This window comes from Harmonia axyridis, chromosome 1 (genome assembly GCF_914767665.1).
Source record: "Harmonia axyridis chromosome 1, icHarAxyr1.1, whole genome shotgun sequence".
Taxonomy (NCBI): Eukaryota; Metazoa; Arthropoda; class Insecta; order Coleoptera; family Coccinellidae; genus Harmonia; species Harmonia axyridis.
The window spans coordinates 10,585,719-10,609,875 of NC_059501.1; the positions used below are offsets into that span (position 1 = coordinate 10,585,719).

The window sequence follows — 24,157 nt, forward strand, 5'->3', positions numbered from 1 at the left end:
ATTAGTTTTTCATGAATCAACCTGTATATTCAAATTTTTTATGAATGAGAAATAAAGTGTAGTAAATTGAATTGAAAGTTGAAATAACACATAAATAAACCTAGCCCTGACACCTTCATCCATGGTCTAGGTTTAATCTTTCACATGAATGGGAGACAAGACATGAAGTTGGTTTAAAATTTAAAATTTAATTTTAATTAATTTTGTTAATTCTATTCATTTAAATTTATTTATTTTAATCAATTTTAATTTTTTTTTAATTTAAAAAATTTTTTCATTCCGTTTGTTTCAGTCAGAGAGATAATTATATCCATTGCCACGTTGTCATTCGGTCATTACTGTCTGTACATGATTCATGCTCCCATCGACATGTTTTTTATGGCAGAGATATTTGAATTTAAAGTGGAGCAGCTTATACAACTGATGCGGGAGACATCTCTGAATCGTAGCCAGAACATCGATGTCGTCAGAAGAAATTTTCGGAGAATAGTAGACTACCATCAGGATATTCATGAGTAATTATTTTACATCATAGACCTATAATAACATGGACTGGCTCCATAGTATTGAAATAGCTAAATGAATAACATTCAGGAACTGTAACAGATTTTCATGATAACTAAAAATTCTTTCACAAAAAGGTGACTTTCATTGAGTGCTATCTGAAAGAAAACATTTTTTAATTTTTGTTCCAGAGTTTTTAGTTAGTTCAGTATATCAATAATATCGAAGATAATTAAATTTATATTCGATATAATGTAGCTACAATGGTAATTGAACTTTAGGGAATTCAAAATTTGTGAAAAATAAAAACATTCACTAAAAACTTTTTTTGTTGGTCACTAGTATTTCAGTGGCAACAGATCTAGCCAAATTGGAGTTGGTGCGTAGATCTGTAATTACAATTTCCAGTATTTGGCTGAATTTTGAATTGATTGCGTAACCAGAACTATAGAACTTTCGAGCATAATAAAAAAAAATACACTATATTTCCGTAACGATTAACTGGATTGGAATTCAGTTAGTAACGGGTGTTTTTTTTCGAGGTATATAACTTTAAGTTATTACTGTTCAAGATGGCGACCGATTTAACAGCTGTCAAGTGATTTATTCTCAGTTTGGTTTGGCAATTCATCGTGAATAGACTCACGCCTGAACAACGCTTGCAAATAGTGCAATTTTATTTCGAAAATAATGGTTCTGTGCGGAATACGTATCGCGCACTACGTCCATTTTATTTTGTTTAGCGATGAAGCGCACTTCTGGTTGAATGGCTACGTCAAAAAACAAAACTGCTGCATCCAGAAAAATTGACTGTTTGGTGTGCTTTATGAGCTGGTGGAATCATTGCTCCGTACTTCTTCAAAAACGATGATGGCCAGAACGTTACAGTCAATGGTGATCGGTAGAGAGCCATGATTACTAACTTTTTCATTCCTGAACTGAACAACCATGATGACCAGGAGCTGTGGCTCCAACAAGACGGCGCAACATGTCACACAGCTCGTGCCACAATCAATTTATTGAAAGACACGTTTGGTGACCGCTTAATTTCACGTTTTGGACCTGTGAATTGGCCTCCAAGATCACCGCTAGACTACTTTCTGTGAGGTTATGTAAAGTCATTGGTCTATGCGGATAAGCCACAAAGCCTTGACCATTTGGAAGACAACATTCGCCGTGTTATGGCCGATATACGGCCAAAACTGTTGGAAAAAGTCATCGAAAATTGGACGTCCAGATTGGACTACATCCGAGCCAGCCGTGGCGGTCATATGCCAGAAATCATATATAAAATGTAATGTCACAAGATTATCTTGCGGATAAATAAAATTCATTTCAATCGAATAATCCATCGTTGTTTTATTGCAATATAAAGTTCTATTGCTCTGAAAAAACACCCTTTATATGCAAAACAATCACTTGAATCCGGGCTTGAATCTTCATAACGAATTTCAGGAAAAACTGACTTCAATGCCATCATAATAACCGATATCTCATATCATATAAACAACACATCTCTGATTCCTAATAGGCGCTTGAATGAACTACCGTTCAAAAGTTCTTGATATAATCTTTTCTCGAAATTTTTAACTGCATAATAATATTTCACTTCCACAGGTGTTACCTCATGGTAAGGGAACTTGCAGCAGATTTATCAGCCTTAATTATAATTGGTTATGTCCCTTTTACGGCAGCTTTGATGGTATTCCTCATCACGGTAAATATTTGATAAAGCGAAATCTAGATTTGAATTCTAATTTTATACAGAAATATATTTCATCTGATTCCTTGATTTCTGATATTTGTGTATAAATATTATAATATGTACAACCCTCCTATTGGTTTGTAGGATTTCAATATTGCTCACTTGGATGAATTCTTTATAATAATCACAAATTTGTACATGTGGTGTACCGCTATGCAGAAAATTTTTGATATGGTGAGTATCAACTTGGCAATCTATTGGAAATCTGTTGTTTATGAACCAGACTCGATATGGTAAGATGTTGAAACAGTTCAATGGAGTGTAAATTTCCTGACAAGAATTTCAATAAAAAATTTCATCAGAAATGCACAAATTTGAATAAAGAATGTTCTTCTATTACTATATAACGTCATTCTTCGACTTCATGACACGTCACAGGCGTTTTGATTATAGAATTGTGTTCAGAATGAAAAATATGATGAATAATTATCTAAGCAAGAATCTACGAACAAAATAGCCGTGAAAAAATTCATGAATACAAATTTCGACGAACCTGCAAAACCACGTGACTTCATGTCAGCTCTTTTCTGATTTTTATTTTCCAAAACATTCTAATAATTTGATTTCATTGTGTTGTAGGGAGACAAACTCACTGAAGGAGCCTTTGAAATGGATTGGTATGAAATGGATAATAGAATGAGCAAAGACTTCGTTATTTTTTTTATGAAACTTCATCAGCCTTTAAAAATTAAATCATTGTTTTTCGATTTGAAGAAACCGATACTAGTCTCGGTAAAAATCATTACAAATTTAACAGTTTTCCTTATGTCATAAAATATTTCGAAAATAGAAAACTATATCGCATCAAAAGAAATTCGATCCTTGGTTACGATGTCTAGAAATACCGGTGTGCACATTCATTTTTGAAAAAGATTAAGATGAAACTGAATACTTGCCGGTATTTGATTTCCGCTTCATTTGCTATATCGCTTACATAAAAATTCCATAAAATGATTATGGTCATTCCACCGAATAGCGCCATCCTCGGAATAAATTGGAATTACCGGCAATTCCCAGTTCGAGTCACTACAAACGTCACAAAATCTAATCACCCGTCTTTTTAGACATGTAAACCTGGCCAATGATGAGGCGCATCGAGAATTTTGGTTATGGGGGTATAAAAATTTGGATATTATAACTTTTCTGTTATACGAAATAGCAATAGTACCTATAGAAAAGTCAATTTCAATCTAATCCATATTTTTTTTTTGTTGTAGATGATGAAAACCATGTATTCCACTCTGATGCTTATTCTCAACACAAATAACTAATTTCAAATCAACAAAAGAAAAATCGCAACTACAAATTACTGCAATACTTACTCACAAATTGCTATACCTTATAAACTTTTGATTTCAAGAAATCTCATCAGTTAGACATTTACTTAACTGAATAAATTTAAAACAATAATAAATAACAAAAAATAAATATATATATAATAAATGATGAAATCGAACTGGAAGAAATTGAGAATTTAATATTGTCAATTTTCACGACGATCATTATTTATGTTGTTATATTATTTTCTTGCAGCTCCATGAGTTTTGATTGGATAGAAAAACAAGTTTTCTTGGAAAAATGATCACTAATATAAATAATATACTCCACAATTACCTATATTGCTTGAAGATATGGAACATTGTTCTGCTTGGTTATTCAACAATAAATAACATCATCAGGAATAATTGCTTTCTTTTTTTTTGAATAGCTAAGTGAATGGATAGAAAAGAAATTATTTTCTTTATTAATAAAGCATTTCCTCAAGGGATAAAGCTGTAAAAAATATATTGAATTTAATTACTTGTCATTACTTTTAAGTTATTATAAACATAACTCAGTTACACTACATTGTGAAAATACATTGAAAATATTTTCTCTATATTCTTTCTGATTTTGTTCACTATGTGTTATCAAAAGGAAATGAATGAAATAAAATAGAATAAATGAAGTTATCACTCAAGGAACAATTGAAAAGTTATACAAAATCAGAATTCTATATTGCCAGATGATAACGATCAGTAAAAGTAGTGAGTAGATCGAGCTGCGATCTAGAACATATTGAGGTTTCAAGTTCGTATCATGTCTAGAAGAGAACTCGGCAGGATCGAGAATATTATCAAAATTTTTTGAAAAATTTCAGTTTTCAAGTTTTAATTTCTGAAATATGAGAGAAATCTCTGAACTCTAGACATTTTCGTAATCTACGGGAACGAATCTATATAAATGATGGTACTAAATTCCCATGTGAGCACTTCTAATTTTTGATCCGAATTTTTCGACCGAAAAATTTTCGGATGAGTGCGGAATTCCGCTAATTTGGGATCGTCCATTCTAACACTGCTAGCCGATTGTTTGTAGGTCTCACAGTTCATGAGAATTTGACTCTACATTTTCTCTTATTTCGACCAGAATGTGTTTTCTAAATTTATTAACAGCAAATTCGACAAATATAACAATCCCTCAAGTGGCTATTACTCAAGGAACAATTGAAAAGGTATGCAAAATCAGAATTCTACGGCTAGGTAGTACCGACCAGTAAAAGTAGTTATTCACTATACATACCTATATAAGAAACGGTATCACTTGCTTTGAAACTTCTGGGTCACGCTGTTACGTAGTTGACGAAACATTACCAGTGAAAATGAAGCAGGTATCATTTAAATTGGCAAATTTAAGTTTTTATCGAGCGAAATTCGAACTCGAATCATTATGATGGATATTCATAACACTTTTATGTTGATATTTATTAGATGATTTTTGCCCTTAGAATATTTCAGGTTAGAGGAAGTACCAATAAATCCAACACTGTGATAATTGCTAATGCTGATATTAAAAAAAATGAGGAAATCACGAGAGGTTGCATACTCATTTATCAATTGCGCCCTTGGAGGTCACTTTACTGTTTACAGGTATATCCGAAGGATTAATTGGCGCATGAATGCAAGAGTGCTCAAAAACTTCTTTATGTTTCACTTAGTTCTGATGGCGCAATGAATAAAAAATTTTGTACAAGGTATCATTCTGATATTGAAAAAAAAACGAGTAGGGACATTTTGAGAGAAATTAATGGATATTGGTTTCATTGTAAAGAGGAAGGCATGCCATCAACGATGGAAGAGGGTATCAGGCAAATGATCGCCACGGAAACATTAGCAGCATCACATCCTTTTCATGGAATTTTACAAGACCAATTCGCACATTTGGGGATGTATGTCCTGTTCAACTTCACCAATTCCATCTTAAAGGTTTTGAATCGATTGTGGAGCATTGGCATGTTTTTTTTTCATGAACCCAAAGAAAAACTACTGAATGTCTTAAATCACAAGATCTTGATGGCCAATTGAGATCACCTCTTCGAGAAATAACACAGCCAAAAACCTTTCTTGGACAAATTGCCATAATTTCGTTGCTGATAATATATAGGCTTGAATTCTTGTAGTAATTGAACTTTGAAAGAATAAGCTTTTAGTTCGTTTGTGGAGTGCCTAATTTCCAAGATCGACGAGGAATCGACAAACATCGGTTTTGATCAACATTATAGGCTACAGCAGCAATATTATCAGTTGTTTTTGAGGGCTGCACACAGTTTCGGTTCTTCGAATCACTTACTTGTCCTAACAGCTCAAATTCTTCCACCAGTATTATTATTATGATTATATTATTGCAGGCTGTTGAAGAGTGTGTCGTTCCATTTTCAGTTATGGCGTATTTGTAACTCAAATTTCAAGAAAATTCCATAAACTTGTATAATCATCAATCATTAAAGAGTAGGACTACAAGAAACACACTGTATCTTGAAAACGTCGCGTTTGCGGACCCATGTTAATAGGACTTTTTCTCCAAAAATGATCCAAGAAATCCCACATTTTTGTTTGTAAATATTAGGCCAATTTAAAAGTTCCCGGTCTGATGCACAGATGGAGGTGCTTGTATTGAATCCATATGATTTTTAGTTAGTACCAACCTTCAAACGAATCAAAAATTTGACAGCAGTCCGACCATTAGTTTGTGAGATATTGCGTTGTGGGTGTAGATACTTTTTTTATTTGAAAAAAGATGGAAAAAAAAATAATTTCGTGTGCTGATAAAATATTGCTTTTTGAAGGGAAAAATACAGTTGAAGCAAAATCTTGGCTTGATGAAGAGTTTCCGGGGTCTGCACCAGGAAAATCAACTATTATTGATTGGTATGCTAAATTTAAACGTGGTGAAATGAGCACCGAACACGGCGAACGCAGTGGACGCCCAAAAGAGGCTGTCACCGACGAAAAAATCAAAAAAGTTTACAAAATAATTTTGAAAGACCGTAAAATGAAGTTGATCGAGATTGCACACATTATGAAGGTATCATCTGAACGTGTACATCATATCATTCACGAATATGATAGAGCTGTGCGAAAAATGGGTGCCACGCGAGCTCACAATCGATCAAAAGCAAAAACGTGTTAATGATTCTGAGCAGTGTTTGAAGCTGTTTAAGTACAATAAACCTGAATTTTTGCATCGATATGTGATATTAATAATGGATGAAACATGGCTCCATCAGTTCACTCCGGAGTCCAATCGACATTCAGCTGTTTTGACTGCACACGATGAACCTCCAATTTGGGAACAGTACTCTTCTCTATTTTTTTATGATGGTTCGACTCAATGGTTACGAACTCACATAGTCATTTGAAATATTATTTATCAATAACAGATTGAAGAGACTGGAAAAACCTCTTACAGGCAAATTTCCATTCTGATTATCCAACCAATTCTTCTGTCATTTTCCAAAATCACAATTCCCATTCATACGGAAAATCAACCACACATCGTAACTCGAAAAACCGCATAGCGTAAAAGTTTTTTTTCTCGTTTTTCAGCGAATGTAGAGCAGCGCCCCAAGCATATCCAATAATACGGTGCAATTACCACACCAAATCAACATAATAAGTACATATCCCATATTGCTCTATTCGACCGTTCGTATCTATACGAAATCGCCAAATCAAATACCACAGGTGAAGGGTATCTGTACCCGTACCCAACCAGTCTGCATCATAACCACATGGACAGGCGACCTGGCCGTAGATTGTAGAAAGTGCCAACAAGTGTTGCGTTCTTTGGTGTTAAAAATCAGTTAGTTATCAAGGATAAAGCGATATGAACGTATTCCTGACAGCTGCTCTTGTGGTGCTATCTGTGGTCCATGGTGAGTTTTTCGTTTGATTTTTCGATTTGATTAACGATTGGTCACGTCTTCGCGCGTGTAACTGTATAAATTGTATGTTCGACCCACTTTCTTTGGTAACGTTCGAGAATCTTCAGTGATATCGGAAATGATTTCTATGATGATGAGAGTTGGGTGAGATTGGGTATTTGGAAGGTACCAGAATTGGTTTTGATTTTTTATTTATTCGATGTATTGTGATAATGTTTGGTTGATTGAGGTGAAGAAAATGCTTTTCGTTTCTTAAGAATGATCCTGAATTAAGTTGTTGACCTTCTGACCTTTCTGTCATTTTCAACGGAAAAAGGAAAGACAACAACACTACATTGGATCTAACACTTCATTTAATATGTCTAGGTCATAACCAGTGGAAGCAGTTCTTTTTGAAAATTCAAGTAGAAATATCACTGTTTTTCTGGAACAAAAGCACAAAAATGCAATCTGAGAAAAAAAATTAACTTATTCTACTCACATTTGTTTATTCAATAGATTTGAGATCCCCCTCTTTTCATACGTAGAATTGACTCAAATAATACAGAATATATGTTGCAATTTGAAAATCTAAGTTCCGATGAATTTTAGTTGTTCAAGTATATGATATTTTTTTAGTTGTACAGCCTGTACATTTTTGGTCCAAACCGCAGGCCTATAATACTGCATATTTGCAGAATCGAAAATGAAAAAGGTCGAAAAGAACTCCTCCACGAGAAATATTTGAAAAAAGGGAGTCTCCGTCGCCACCATTTATTTCAAGAAGAATCCCTTTAACTCATGAACCGTTGAGTTTTCCCTCGAGGTATGGCATATTGCTGAAATTGCCATTAAAAAAGCTACTGATGCAATATTGAACTGGGTGTGCCATTTGAAATAAGGAAGTAGTGATCTGTTTCCGGTATAACAGAAAGTTTCGGAGATCTGAAAATTTTTTAGGGAGAATATTTTCCATAAATGTCTAATAGTCCATCGCAGTGAATCAGCCTGTATATTATTCGGCTTCATTCGTAGATAATTCGATGGAATAATTCTTCCATTGAGGTGCATTCTGTGGTATGATAGGAACAGATCTAGAGATCTGGTTGGTAATTCTTTAGGTCCCTTCCGACCAATCCACTGGTTAGGGAAGTTCATATTATCTAAAAATTGTCTGAACCAGCGGAGATCCATCTTACTGGAAAAACAGATCTGGTTCTGCAGACCGATTGTCATTTTCAACGAGGTCAATGTTGAGTTGGGGGTAAATGAATTCTTACAGTATTTGAGAGTAGCCTTTACCAATCAAATTGTTCTCTGAGAAAAAGAATCTCACGATGCGGTCACCAAAACTGCCTGCCCAGACATTTAATTTTTTCGATGTTTGAGCGATGAGTTTCACGAAATTTGTGGATTTTTATATGACCATTTACGACAATTATAATGGTTGTTCAATATTTAAACTGAAATCACAATAGTTGAGAAGAATTGTTGAAAATGAGTTAACAAAACACTTGTTCTTGTTTGATTTTTTCGTGTATCTCAATCAAAATGATAAGTTTCTACAAACATCAACAACTATAATAAAAATTTTAAAGTTTTTATAATTGATGATTACAGCAGAATAATTCTTGAAACACTCGAGAAAAATAGACAGAAAACTAAAAAAATATAAAGTTTGCGGGGAAAAATTGGAGCATTTGTTCGATTGAACATCCCTCCTATCTTGTCTCATCAAAATTGGTAATCATTTTACGCTCCAGATAAATTGAGAGAAATTTATTTTCAAAACTAATATTACATAAACGAATTATCAGATCTTGAAAAACATATCGTTCAACACATTTTTCCTATTTGAATTTGAGGGGTTGAGGTTACTGCACAGATGAATGAAATGTTATGATCATGGTTTTCATATTAACAAATTGAACATTTTGTATCAATACTTTTGCAGTGTCCCCATTGTCAGAAATAAAGTCTTACTAATTTCCACCTCAGAAAAAAATTAACTGTTCCAAGCGATTTTTTTAAATCTTAATTTTTCTACACGAAAAGACTATCGTCTTATCTTCAACCTGACACCGTGTATAACTATTTACAGTCCCTCTGAGAAAATAGTTTTCATAATAAATGAAAATCAATTCAAGAATAATGATCGTAAAACAATCAAAAAAATATTGAAGGTAACAAACTCCAGAAAATATGAAAATATATCATTTTTCGGTAATTGGTCGGTTAGTTTTGAAATTATGGTTGAAAAGCTTAGTTTCGATTGATATCCATATTCTGGATAGTCGTTCCAAGATATGGTTGCAATATACCTAGCATCGATCTTCCTTACTCAACAATCCACAATAATTGAATTAAAAACGTGAAATGATTAATTAATTATTACATATTTGTATAATCCGTTCCATTCATAACCTAATTTGCACGATCTAATTTGCCTAAAAAACTTTCGGCACACTTCACTAATAATTAAAAAAAAAATTCCAAACAACAAAATTAGTGCACCCATTATATAAATCAACTTTCATTCATTTGAGTTTCGAGGTCTACAAGTTGTTTTTGCAGAGAACTGAACCAGCGAGTTATACCATAAAATGAATTAAATTTCCAGTCAAATATTCTGATGAATTGAATTAAATTTTTTGGTTCAAATATTGTGGAAGCAGTAATGTCTAACAATCCATGAGAATCGAAAGAGAGAAATCGATTTACGATTGAATGGAGGAGATGTTTACTTCAAATAGATATATTTGTATAGTTGCATAATAGAATCATTCCATTCAAACGTAATAATTAAGATTATTATTGCTAAAATTATCCTGTCTAGCGAAATCTCAAAAATTTCCCACCAGAAAGAAGAATTGGTTTGATGTATTCTGTAAGGTTGAGTGTTAGACATGATTTTTCAATCTGCTTTCTGATATATCCAATAGTCTTCTACTTTCTTCATTACTTTCCTGAAATCTACTATTACTTCCACAATGTCCTTGCATAGCTGTTTTAAAATGCAGTTGATTCTATTGACTAGATAAAGGAGATATAATCATTTTCAAATCCTTCAGGTTGAGGTTTGTTGTCTGAGGAAGTAGGTGCTTATTTATAACTACTTGTGGTGGGTGCATTACAACACTGATGTTGAAATATAAATGAGATTGTGGTGCAGAATTATCAGCATCTTCGTGATTCACTGCTTATTGCAATAAGATTGACATTATTTCCTGGTTTCACTCTTCAACCCATTTTCAAGTCTTCAGTACAGAATATTTCTATTAGCTCAAAAATGAGTAGATTCCTAATGTATATTTTCATTATCTTCCATTTACCAAGGAAAATTATTGTATGAAAAACCTACTTTGATTTCGCATATTCAAATACAGAGTGTGCAATTCTAAATTTGAAGATAAATTTTCAAAATCTGATCAGATTCTCGTGTTGAATTCAGAAGAGAGTTCGAAGATATCTCTCGGAATATCTTAATTGACCTAGTTGACATTTAGAGGAATGTTACACTCGTTTCTTTTATCGAAGATAAAAAGTCTGGGGTCTTGGTGAATGTTAACCAGAAACTTTTATTTTTGTAGTACATACATTTTATTTTTTGGACTGATTTTCAAGATACTTATCCAAAAAGTCTATGAAAAGCAATACGAGAACAAATTGAAAAACAATGCAAATTCCACATAATAGTTTATAATTTTTTTCGAGGTAGGATTGTTCATGTCCATGTCTGTTAAGAGCAACCTCATTGTTTTTTATGTGAATTTGAAACAATAAATATTCAGTTAAGTTCACCTATCTCAAATAGAAGTCCAATATAGCCACGATTTCTTTCTATCCCGAACAGAAATTTAATATCCCATCAAGATTCTTCAATGAAAATTGATAGAAAAACAGAATTTTTTAAGGTTCTGATGATGTGGGCAGCTTGAAATTTTGCACGGAGCTTGAAATTGTTATTTTATTTGAAAACCTGAAATTTCAACATTGTCGTTTTTGTGGTCACGAAAATTGGGTGATTTTTTTGAATATTCTGATTCAATTGTCTTTATTTTGACTATGCGATCAACATGGAATTTTATGAGGCTGCAAATCATTTTGCTACATCAAAATGCAAATTTTTATCCCAATGAAAGCTGCAGTTTCGGAAGTATTAGGATTTTTGTTTGGAATTGTTGATATTATTTCCACGAATAGTTTTTGATTGAAAATAATGAACCAAGATTATATTTCAAATGAATTTTTAACACTTGAAGAATGAATAGGTATAATCTTTGGAGATGGACGCACCCAAAAATCGAATTTCACGAACCAAATAGGAAATACTTCTCGAACATGCTAATTAAATCATTGTCAATATGTTTAACTTTCTCTTGAACACACTTGGGATGAGAAGATTAAGCTAGTTGATTACTTATGGACTGAAAGAATCGTACGATTCAATATAATCAATTTTTATTCTTATAGAATATAAAGGAACATCTAATGAATTGAAAATATTTCTTTATTTGAAAATAGGCGATTTGATTGTATACGAAGTATCGTCCTATTCATTGATAAACTCGAATATACAAAAAAGCTGAAAAAACTCGAACAATTGATATGCAACGTGAGTTGGCTTGGCACAGTTTCAAGTTCGATACTCACTGAAAGCATTTCGAAAACTATAATAGTTGAGAAAAATTTTCAAGTACCCCCAAGCTCTTTTTTCAAAATAATAAGAAATCAGAGAAATCTGAAACCCTGAACTGAATTACAATAATACGTTGGATACAAAATGAATGCAATCTAAAAATGAATGAAAAATATTTATATATAAGGTGTCCCATCAAAAAATGAAATCGAAAAACTTAATATCTTCGAAACGGATAACATATAACTTATACTTGAAAATGTTAAATACCCTATTGTCTTGGTGAAAATCATTCATTTACTTTTTTAGAAATCATGAACGTTTGTCAAGTAATATCTCATTTACAAAACTCAAAATCAAGGCAAACATGGCAGAGTATTCGTATAAACGAATAAATAAACAATAACAACAGTGACTAACAAATTTTAAATAATTACCCATGAGTTTAACAAAATATAATAATGTGAATATTCCTCTTCTTTCCAGCACAAGGCGCAGCCCTTGCATCAACCCAGTGCCCAGACCCCAATGGCGTATTCGCATATGAACACCCTGAATCATGCAATCTCTTCTTTTTATGCACCAATGGCACTCTGACAGTTGAAACCTGCGAAAATGGCTTGTTGTTTGACGGCAAAGGCAATGTTCATCACCACTGCAACTATAACTGGGCTGTAGACTGTGGAACAAGAAAAGCCGACCGTAAGTTTTAAAGTTTTGAATTTGTTTCAATACATGGCCAACGGATAAAATACTAGAGATACAGAAAATACAATAAATCTAGATAACTCGATATGTGATGTGTTGACATGAAATGAAAGATTAGGTGAGGTTAGTTTGAATTACTATTTATCAAATCAATTGATTAGTAAAAAAAAATTATTGAATATTCTTGATTAATAGGTTGTGGAAATCCTTATCGCATTTTGCATTTCGAATATTTTTTTTTCATATGATAAAATCTGCCTTTTATTCAATATAGAACAAAAAAAAAAAGAATATCAAGACAATTTCACTTCAAAATAAAATGAAGTAATTTTCGAAAAATATTTACATATATACAGAGAGTCGACATTGAAATGTATCACAAATTCAAAATTAATGTGGAAACAAACCTATTCATAAAAATGAATGAAAAAAAAAATAACAAAGGAAATTAATTTTATGAGCACTTCATAACATGAAAAAATATGAAAATTTATTTCACGTGACAAAAATATTATCCAACCGTAAAACATTATTCGATTGAATAACATCTTAGGAATAGTGTAAATAACATGGGTACGTGATTGTAATAAGTTATCTAATGAGTATGTAATTAGAAGTGATTATTGTAAGTAAAATTACCTGCTGGAGAATCTTGAAGGTGTGTTTAAAAATGAAGCTCCAGTCTTGAACCAGATTGCAGAGGAATAGTGTAATATTCAAGAACTGCCATGCATGATATTGACCTGTTCTATTTCCCATGTAATGAACCATTTTATATACAAGAGTCTTCGATGAATGGAATTCCTTTTGAATTAAATAATCAATTGAAACAGTTTCATTTTGCAACATTAATCATTTCCTACTATTATGTTTCTGATAGTTGTGGATGCATTATGAGGTTTTTAAGGTTTTCAAAGGAATATATTACCGCGGCCTTTTCTCACTATATTGTTGTAATAGAACGTGACTATTTCTACTAATATAATAAAAACGATCTACTCAATGGAATAATCTGAACTGTAATTGTGCAAAGAAGTTTCGAAATCAAGTATAACAATGACAAAACTTCATTGGATAATGGTTTGTTGAAATCTAAACTATTATCCCTCAGGGCAAAGCGATGTTTACTACTAGTTGATCAGGAAAAATAGGGACAATTACCGGACAAATATGCATGATCACCTTTTCAAAAAGCTATAGTATTCTGTTCGTTATACTTGATTTTTTTTTAATACCTAAATAAATACAGTTTTTTGTTTAAGTTACACCAATAAGTACACCTGGATGTGAATACCAGTTCGGAATCTACCCAGAAAGTCACGAATGTTCTACTCACTACATCAAATGTGCTCATGGTGAACCACTAGCTAACCAATGTGAACCTGGCTTAGTGTACGACGACAGGATCCATGGATGCAATTGGCCAGATCTTCTCTTGGAAACCTGCAACCCTGAAGGTACGCTACAAATAATGACACCGATTGAAAAAAAAAATAAAAAAAAAAAATTAATTAAATTGAAAAATAGAAAAAAAAAATTGAACTCTTAGTTAAAAATATGTCAAGTTCAAATTTTGGCGAGGCATTTTCAGGCAAATTCTGAAGGTGCGCGAGAGCGTTGTTTCATCGCGAGATCTCTCATGGAATCATCAGTTTGGCAACTCAGTGGTCTCTGCCTAATACACCTTCCTTCTCTATCGCTAAAGGAAGTCTATGCCGTAGGTTTTATATACCTACTGATGCCGCATTTGAGTGTGACGCAAAGCCCATAACGCCATCTCTCGGTCATGCACAGAGTCACTACAAAATGTATTAATAATGTTCTGAACTAGTTTCCAAGCCTAATATTTGAGACCATTGGGGGCTTATTCGAATGTGATTTTTCTGCTACATTTGGAATTTGAACAGTTGGTTTTATTTCAATTTTGGAGAGCATATCAATAATGATACAAGATTTGAAGGTTTTTGAAACGCGTTTTCTTTGTAACAAATATAGGCATGCTTGGAAGGTTAGTTTGTGGATTCAAAAAATATTTCAAAGTTCAACTAACCAGTTGATCGATCAAATGTTCTTAAAGTCTCATTGTATCTTTCATTTTCAGCTGTTGTTGGATTCAAGTGCCCCACCAAAATACCTTCGCATACCGTATCAGCTAAATTCTGGCCCTACCCAAGATTTGCTGTTCCTGGAGATTGCCACAGGCTCATCACTTGCGTCAACGGATTTCCACGTCTCATCTCCTGCGGAGAAGGAAAAGTACTGGATGAATCTACTTTGACTTGCGAAGACCCTGAGTTGGTCCCACACTGCGCTAATAATCATCTCTGAAAAAAAAATTGAAATATTATTACTTTTGGAATATTCGATCAAAATTTATTTGATATAATTATTTAAAAACTTTCGTTCTTCTATCTTAATGAATCATTGATGTCTCTTTCTATTTTTCATATCAATCCTTATTCTATAATTACTTATCAATCCACAATGTTGTAAATACGTACGTATGTAAATATAATATTTTAGTTCAGTTTATAGTATTTACGAATAAATTCTGATCAGATATCGAAACATTTTGTATTTGTTTTGGGTTCTTGATAATTTTTTATATTGTTTCATTGCAGAAACTTCAAGTCTTCACTTTTGATAGAAAAATAAAAAAAAATGATAAAACTATATATTTGATAAGAGAAAAAACATCGACAATGACAAAAAAAATGTAACTATTAATGGAAGAAAACCGCAAAATGATTTGAATAAATGAATTTACATTAGGACCAACCTTCAAAAATTTTTGTATTTTGAAAACAATTTTTACACTTCAGAGTAATATTTAATCACTTTACAAATTGAAAACTTACATATCACTCAATAAGTTTCGGGTCAGATGCACATATGGCAACTTCAATAGGTGCGTGTCAAACATAGTGTTGAATCTGGATCGAGATATTGCCGGTTAATAATTAATGTTATATTTGTAGTTATTTGAAGAATGGACAAAAACGAGTTTCGTGTATTGACAACATTTTTTATGACAAAATACTGTCCAGGCGATGCAATGACTTGTTCAGTGTTATTGGGACTTTGAAAAAATTTAATATTTATCATTTGAATTTTATATTTCATTTTGTTGGGTCACCCTAGCAATTCAAAATGCACTTTTTGTTAGAAAGTTTCATCATATTGCAGAAAAAACTAACACATATTTTAGCAATAAACGGCTGCTTTTCCGTTGTTTGATGTATTACTACTCATGATTACCGAGTTTTCGTAGAATCCTGCCATTTTATTATTTCGTGACAACTTATTTCCACTTTGTCGCTTTTTTTATAGTTGAATTATCGCAAAAAATATACACGATACTGTCGTTATATGTCGGTTATATAAATGATGGAAAAGTCGTTATTTTTTCAGTTGAATTCTGTATTCGCAAAAATGATTTTCTATTTAACTTTTATGTTTTTATTTTCTATATCAGGTAAAACTTTGTTATTATTTGTAATTCACTTTTTCATGTAGCTACATTTTCGACACGTACCTTTTTTGTGAATTTCGAATTATTTCAGAATGCGGACCTGTAATTTCTAAAACAGAAATACACGGTAATGCAGCAGAGCTAGGAGTGTATCCGTATTTAGTTGCAATTGTGGAAGAAGAGAATGGATATTTTTGTGCGGGAACATTGATTAGCCCAAAATTTGTCCTTACATCATCTGTTTGTTTCTTTTTTGCACCTTCCAGCGATTTGTATGTATGGGCTGGTATACACTATGAAGGACATGAGTTGAGCGAAAAAGATTTGAAGAGGGTAAGAAACTCATTGGATCTTAGGTATACTTGAACTATAATTCATCCTTATCTGAATGCTCTTCTCCTTTCTAATGGGTTCTCTAAAATATAACAGATTCATAATGAAATAGGAATAGTAACACTCACAACTACAATTCGAAATTATTGAAATTTACTTGTTACTTCACTGTGTTAAATCAATTTGGTGCAAATTATGTGCAGGTTATGGTTTCTATATGATATAGTAATAGAACAGGTAAATAAAATATTCTAGCGAGCAAAAGAGCCACTAAGAATTCAATCTGTTTTTTCCAATAGATTCACGTGTTCAAATTGATTCAATAATTATTTGGTCTTCATCGATCTTTCATTAGAAATATGCTCAAAATGTAGATATATGGGCTGAAAAACTTGATAAAAAAACCATTTTCGAATAATTGTTCACGATAAATTAATCGGTTATCAATTGCGTTCAACATTGGTCATTGCAAATTTTATTTTACAGTCTCTGAAAGAAACAATTTCGTAAAATGATTTTATCAGCTGGAGATTTTGTGAGAATGGTGGCACTTGAAAATAAGAAATAAGGAAACCTGAATCTGGAAAAGAAGGTGCACATCGAATGATAGATTCATGGTTTCCACAAGTTTTCGAAATAACCATCTTACTGTTGGACTCTAGAGGTGTGTGTGAGTTGGTTTTCATAAATGGATCTTTGACAGCAGTAAGGTACATAAAGAAAATTCTCATGGACTCTGTTGTATCTTATTTACCATTTCTGGGAGAGCAAGGAATTTTTATGCAGGACAATGCACGCCCACATACTGCCTCAATAGTGACTGCGTACTGGAATGAGGTTGGAATTTCAAGGTTCAACTGTTCAACATGGAGTCCTGACTTGAATCCTATCGAACATCTATAGGACCAAGTGAAAAGGCTGGAACTATGGTTCCATTGCCCAATAATTCACAAAAGCTCCGTGAAGCCCGTGGAGAATATTCCACTAGAGAATATTCGAACTCTCATCACGAGCATCCGGAGACCTTTGGAAGATGTAATCAAAGCCAGTCACACGTTATGATGATACTGAAATTTTCACAGTCACGATAAATTTTTTTCAATTTAGAACTTTTTAATTTCTTAAAAAAAACCAATTCTTTTTATACAAATTGAATTGAGAGATTCGCTTTTATTTTTTAATTTCAGAAATTTCATGATTCTCGAAAAAGTTTGAGTAAGAAAAGTATTTGAACTTCAACGATCAAGTGACCCGTTTTTTCTGATCGCCAGTGTATTTGGGAAATGGAGAAATTCAAAAATGTACCTGGTTATCAGGCATCAATGATTGATTCATATTCGTGAAGAGAATCCAAATTTGTCTGTTCATCATTAACTGTATTCAGCATAAGAATGGATTTGTTTCTCATTAGCACAGAATTTTATCTCTTAGTCAAAGTGCGTATTGTAATAGAAACTTTCAACCTCCGTCTTTTTTAGAAAATAAAGAGAATTGATATTCATCATCGAGCAAATATCGAAAAAGATGGTGAAAATAACCCCTTCGATCTTTCAGTAATGTACAGTATTGCCATTGCCGAGTTGGATGAACCTTTCGAAATGATTCCCAACGTCATTGGAATCATAGGATTGCCTGAATATTTAGATGAAATTCCTGAATTTGACGGAATAGTTCAAGAATCGTCGGACGAAAGTGATAAGCTTTCGAACGAATCTCTCCAATGGAGAAGTTTGATAGTGGACAAAGAAGAGTGTGATTGTGGCTCACCGAAAGATTCGTTTTGTTATTGTAATGGGAAGGAAAAGGTATGTTATATGTAATAATCAAATACGGCTTACAATATTATTGTAAGCCGTATTTGATTATACATAAATCGAATTTTTACAACAGATAAGCCTGGTTTACATTGGCATAATGAGTAGTAGAGTTCGGTTTTAGAGTGCTACTATTTTCCTGCTAAAGGGTGTTTTTTTTAGAGCTATAGAACTTCAAATTGCAATAAAACAACGATGCATTAATCGATTGACATGAATTTCATTTTTCCGCAAGATAATTTTGTGGCATTACATTTTTAAATATGATTTCTGGCATATGACCACCACGGCTGGCTCGGATGTAGTCCAATCTGGACGTCCAATTTTCGATGACTTTTTCCAACATTTGTGGCCGTATATCGGCAATAACACGGCGAATATTGTCTTCCAAATGGTCAAGGGTTTGTGGCTTATCCGCATAGACCAATGACTTTACATAACCCCACAGAAAATAGTCTAGCGGTGTTAAATCACAAGATCTTGGAGGCCAATTTACAGGTCCAAAACGTGAAATTAGGCGGTCACCAAACGTGTTTTTCAATAAATCTATTGTGGCACGAGCTGTGTGACATGTTGCGCCGTCTTGTTCGAACCACAGCTCCTGGACATCATGGTTGTTTAATTCAGGAATGAAAAAGTTAGTAATCATGACTCTATACCGATCACCATTGACTGTAACGTTCTGGCCATCATCGTTTTTGAGGAAGTACGGACCAATGATTCCACCAGCCCATAAAGCGCAACAAACAGTCAGTTTTTCTGGATGTAACGGTGTTTCGACATACACTTGAGGATTAGCTTCACTCCAAATACGGCAGTTTTGTTTGTTGACGTAGCCATTTAACCAGAAGTGCGCTTCATCGCTAAACAAAATAAAATGGACGTAGTGCGCGATACGTATTTCGCACAGAACCATTATTTTCGAAATAAAATTGCACTATTTGCGAGCGTTTTTCAGGCGTGATTCTATTCATGATGAATTGCCAAATCCAACTGAGAATAAATCACTTGACAGCTGTTAAATCGGTCGCCATCTCGAACAGTAATGCCAACTCAAAGTTATATACCTCGAAAAAAACACCCGTTAGAACAAAATAAAAAGGTTATGCCAGTGACAGTAGTGGCGTACCCAGACATAGTGAGAGGATAAAGAGTTATAAACGGAAAAAAATTTCCACCTGTCGAAGTGTCAGCTTTTATATTTAAATGCGAAAAACTAGAGAATTAGCCTGCATCAGTTCTCCTTCTTTGAAGAAATTTTCTAAATAAGTTAGCTCACACATAATGAGATTTTGATTAGTTTTAAGATCATGCAACACACATTTATGAGTTAAACACGGGTTAGAAGATTTAATTAAGGAGGTTCCGTTTCACTGCGACCTAATGGTATATTGTGCCATCAGAGCTGTTCTCGCCAAAAGGTGGTCTACAGCTCTCCTTCCAGCTCCAGAGTTCTAATGAACTCCAGTATCTAGGATGGATTGAAGAAGGCTAATTCTCCACTTCTACAAGTTTCTTGTACAAAGTAGGTTTTGCGGTGGCTAATGATGGTGAGACATTCCGTCACCAAGTGATCCGGTGTTTCTTCATCCTCCCCACAGAATCTGCACTCGTCATTTTCTTCTAGACCCATTCTCATGAGGTATTTCCTAAGGCGACAATTATCTGTGAGAAATCCAGTGAGAAAGTGTAGTATAATCATCTTGAGATCCAAATACTTCTTGGATCTCGCAGTGTCAGTGTTTCAAAGACACTCTTTAGAATGATTCAACCCATGAAAATGTTTCTCTTCAGGTGATTTTCTTATGCTGAAACATTTCTTGTAGGTACATTTGCCATTTGCCAAGTGTGTTGGCCTCTTCATTCCCTCTAATTCCCGAGTGGCCCAGACTAAAAACATCTTGTTATTCTTGCCTATTTGATTTCACGGGTTATAATAGAGAATAATATAGAAAAAATCATCAATCCCAACTAATCAACAGAATATACTAAACATCGTGATCTATTGAATAGTTATATTTAAATTGACAATCGACTTGTAGGAGAACACTGGTGGACCATTGGTGATTGATGGAAAATTGTACGGAATTGCAATATATGGCCACAATAAAACCCATCATAGAGCCATTCCCTACTACAAGTTGTCTCAAATACTGGATTGGATAAAAGAGAAGCTTCCTCCCAAATAGTTGGCTGCATGAGATGTTTTTGCTTCGATTTGTATTTCATTGAATAAATTATGTTTGATCAATTTGTATTTATTCATTCATTTATCGCATGGAATGAGCATTGTAATCTGAATCGATTACCAACCGATATTTAGGAAAATAACTTTAAGCAATAAAAATAGAAGAAAAACATAGTCTATATATTTTTTGTCCAACTGCAAGACGTCCCTCAAGAACTCCCGAGCCAGGAGCACAGATTGCCGTATTTTCGTAAGTATCAAGCATCAAAATTTTGAAACATAGAGTCAAGTCTCGATCAAGATATTAAAGATTAAATGATGCTACATTTCGCATATTCGAAAGCATAGAACATTTAAGTAGATTAACGAAAAAAATTGTAATGACTACGGAGCAACGTTTTCTTATATATTCATCACTTATGTCTGAAATAGTCACAAACTTTAATAAATGAATAAATTCATTTGATTATTGAAAAAAACTGAGTAAAAATCATTAAAGCACGTCATGCTTCAGTGCGCCACCCCGTATTTCCTTAATCTTGGAAACAAATTGTATAAATACTCATTGTTTCTTGTTAATCGTCATTCCAGGGTCCTTTCCTTTTCTTTTCATGATGGTATAAGGAAGTGAACAAATGAAAAAGATCAATGAGTAGTTGAAAAGATTGTTTATCACTATTAGACAACTGTACTTACAGTTGTACAAATTTTCTTTATTGTAGAAATTACAAAACCAATTGTTTCCTTTGATACCTACTATTGCTCATTTTCTCTGAATGAAGCTAGATTTTGCTAGTTTTTAGTAGGATAATATCTTCTGAATCAAAGAAATGTTTATCTTCATGATTCTGACATATACTTTCTGTGTTTCAGGTGAAACTATTCGAATATTATTATGATCACAATATTTTTTCCAATATATTTTTATTCAAATTCATTTTTCATCAGACATTACTATAAATTGAATTAAAAATTTTATTATTTCCTATTTTTGAGTTTTCTTCGATATTGATATGGAACCAGTTATTTTAGTATCAATTTATTTATTTATTATTTTTTTTTATTTAGTTATTTATTAAATTGTTTTTTCTTAACATATATATTTTCATTTGTTCCAGAATGCTTCCGAGATCTAGAAGGTTCTACTAGAATAATAAATGGCTTGAAAGTCAAAGAAGGAGAGTTTCCATCGATGGTAGCTTTATTGAGATATAAAAGATTTATTTGTGGGGCAACAATTTTCAAACCAAATTTTGTTTTAACAGCAGCACATTGTGTTCATGAAAAATCAAAATATCAGGTACAGGCAGGAATTATTGATTTGGATCAAGTTGGGTTCCAAAGAAAGGTTTGTGAGATAACAAGTAGCATCTTAGCACAACTTGTTGATTTTGTAAAGAAGAGATATGTCATAACTTTGCACAATGATTTCATGATATTACATTCAAATCAATCCGTTGTTTTGGAATTATAACGAAAACAAAATTTTACGATGTTCTATATGCAACCTCAAGAAAAAATGAGTGCTCAAAACTTCCGATGTCATTGTATTAACCGATTTTTTTAAATTTTGATTATAATGGTGGTGTAGTAAAAAAAACCTTTCAATATTTATATTCAGACTTCAATAACTTAACATATGTCCACGTTTTAATAATTTATTCACTGAACGTTGTTTTATAGAGGGTACCTATTTGTGATTTCGAATAGAATACCTATGTAGTTATGAAAAATTGATTTTAATATTTTTTCGTTGAGGTACTTGTTGAATGAACATTATCAGAGAACTGATAAATTGTAATTACACATGAATGAATATGATAGTTTTGATTTTCAGGTTAAAAAAAAAATAATTCACCCAGACTTTACATACCCTCACCTATCAAATGATATAGCAATTTTAGAACTGGAGTCTGCTTTACCCCTAATCCGAGGAAAGATTAAATGTGCCAGACTTCCAAAATATTCAACGAAGATTCCTCATGAGTATGGCACTGTTATAGGATTTGGTCAAACTGTCGATAAGAATAATTGTATTAGCCACCAACTAATGAAAGTTAAGCTGATCCCAGAAGGATGTACTGTGGCGAAACACTTCTTCTGCTTAGGGCATCCTGATGGAGATAAAGACACCTGCGATGTGATTTTTTTTTGTTAACTAATAAAGATCTACATCGACATCTACATCAAATCAACATTTTCATCTACATCTATATCTAGATACTCATCTACATCTACACTAGATAGACACCTACATCTTCATATACATCTAGATTCACATCTTCATCTATATCGACTACATCTACATCAAAACTACATTCACATCTAAGTCTACCTTATATTATAGGAAATTTATTTATTAGGGTGATTCTGGTGGTCCATTTCTTATCAACAACACATTGTATGGAATTACTTCACATGGTTTAACTCCATACTGTGGCGATGGTACACCAGGAGTCTATGTGAAAGTACCATATTATGTGAGATGGATACGAACATCAGCTGGGATGAAGTGTCGTACCTAAGAAGATTTTCAGGGAGCCATGGATTAATGGAAATTTTCAATCGAAATAATAAAATCCATAAGGATGATATTTTCAAAAATGTTTATTTTCACTTGACACACTGAAACCAGTGAACAATAATAATATAAATAAAATGAAATCCAGTTTTAGTCCATTAAGCTTCAGACCTCAAACGTATCCGAAACATTTGGAATCCATTATTATAATGAGTTTATTTTTGATGAATAAAACTAGGTAGAATCAATCAAATTTGATCAATCAGCTCAGCGTTTCATATAGTAAATATTTAAATGAACACACTTACATTACGAATCACAAGAGAGAAGATAGAATTTCAAGAGGGGTTCAAAAATGGTCATTGATACAAATCATAGATAATTACATTCTGCGTACAATGATAGATCAAAAGTAAGAGGAAGAAAAACTGTCCTCAGTATAGTTTAACCACCATAGGTGTTTGACATGAACATTACAGATCGAGTTACATGTACTCAAAAATATTTAATATTTTTAATTATTAAATATTATTTTTACCGTCATTAAAATTGAAAGAAAAAACATAAACTATACAACTAAACTAAACCTTGTTTTTCCACAAACATTTTATGTTTAACAGTGAGTAGATTTTTCGTTAAAATGTCTGTTGTCATATCAGATGACGCCAAGTATTCTGATTTTATAACTTCATATCTTTGGAGCGCGTATGAAATACAAGATTCAATGCTAATTTTTGAGCAGATTGATTGTCAATGAATGATTTAAATGTTTTCAGACCTCCATTCAATTCCTCAAACAAATTCCTCAAATATGTGTGAGCTTCACTCATCGCCATACATTATGCTTCAGTGCTGCTCAGTGCACTATTCTTTTGTTTGAAACATTTTGAGGAAATGGCTCGATCCGCTAGCTTAAATAAAAAGCCTGTAAAAGATTTCCGATCCAGTTCATTGTATCCCCAATCTGCGTCTGAAGAGCCTTCTATGTTACAGCCATTTTCTGTATAAGTAAGATTTTTTCTTTGAGCCTT

The 24,157-nt window shown here is 32.9% G+C and overlaps 3 protein-coding genes across 4 annotated transcripts; all 3 read left to right on the forward strand.

Moving 5' to 3' along the window:
* The first annotated feature begins 369 nt into the window (after positions 1-369).
* LOC123671003 (odorant receptor 67a-like) lies at positions 370-3,540 on the forward strand. Its single transcript, XM_045604632.1, has 5 exons — positions 370-515; positions 2,122-2,221; positions 2,354-2,443; positions 2,849-3,001; positions 3,487-3,540. Exons 1-5 carry the CDS (start codon positions 370-372, stop codon positions 3,538-3,540), a joined length of 543 nt encoding a protein of 180 aa, XP_045460588.1.
* A 3,752-nt stretch (positions 3,541-7,292) lies between these two features.
* On the forward strand, positions 7,293-20,668 carry LOC123689013 (protein obstructor-E). Of its 2 annotated transcripts, XM_045627796.1 has the most exons (7): positions 7,293-7,463; positions 12,577-12,792; positions 14,061-14,255; positions 14,900-16,273; positions 16,362-16,603; positions 18,082-18,408; positions 20,460-20,668. In XM_045627796.1, exons 1-4 carry the CDS (start codon positions 7,415-7,417, stop codon positions 15,124-15,126), a joined length of 687 nt encoding a protein of 228 aa, XP_045483752.1. In that variant the 5' UTR covers positions 7,293-7,414; the 3' UTR covers positions 15,127-16,273; positions 16,362-16,603; positions 18,082-18,408; positions 20,460-20,668. The 2 variants fall into 2 exon arrangements, with proteins under 2 accessions (XP_045483752.1, XP_045483751.1); XM_045627795.1 differs by lacking the exons at positions 7,293-7,463; positions 12,577-12,792; positions 14,061-14,255 and having other exon boundaries at positions 16,142-16,273.
* A 676-nt stretch (positions 20,669-21,344) lies between these two features.
* LOC123689014 (kallikrein-7-like) lies at positions 21,345-23,273 on the forward strand. The gene is made up of 4 exons (XM_045627797.1): positions 21,345-21,478; positions 21,724-21,953; positions 22,443-22,745; positions 22,969-23,273. Exons 1-4 carry the CDS (start codon positions 21,436-21,438, stop codon positions 23,128-23,130), a joined length of 738 nt encoding a protein of 245 aa, XP_045483753.1. The 5' UTR covers positions 21,345-21,435; the 3' UTR covers positions 23,131-23,273.
* Positions 23,274-24,157: the final 884 nt, after the last annotated feature.

Bases quoted from the DNA above. Each gene is read 5' to 3' on its own strand.
- LOC123689013 (XM_045627795.1), top strand. From the start codon at position 16,183: ATGATGGAAAAGTCGTTATTTTTTCAGTTGAATTCTGTATTCGCAAAA. The intron at 16,274-16,361 runs GTAAAACTTTGT...GAATTATTTCAG, and splicing joins GTTTTTATTTTCTATATCAG to AATGCGGACCTGTAATTTCT. The intron at 18,409-20,459 runs GTATGTTATATG...ATCGACTTGTAG, and splicing joins ATTGTAATGGGAAGGAAAAG to GAGAACACTGGTGGACCATT.
- LOC123689014 (XM_045627797.1), top strand. From the start codon at position 21,436: ATGTTTATCTTCATGATTCTGACATATACTTTCTGTGTTTCAG. The intron at 21,479-21,723 runs GTGAAACTATTC...CATTTGTTCCAG, and splicing joins ATATACTTTCTGTGTTTCAG to AATGCTTCCGAGATCTAGAA. The intron at 21,954-22,442 runs GTTTGTGAGATA...TTTGATTTTCAG, and splicing joins AAGTTGGGTTCCAAAGAAAG to GTTAAAAAAAAAATAATTCA.
- LOC123671003 (XM_045604632.1), top strand. From the start codon at position 370: ATGTTTTTTATGGCAGAGATATTTGAATTTAAAGTGGAGCAGCTTATA. The intron at 2,444-2,848 runs GTGAGTATCAAC...ATTGTGTTGTAG, and splicing joins TGCAGAAAATTTTTGATATG to GGAGACAAACTCACTGAAGG. The intron at 3,002-3,486 runs GTAAAAATCATT...TTTTTGTTGTAG, and splicing joins AGAAACCGATACTAGTCTCG to ATGATGAAAACCATGTATTC.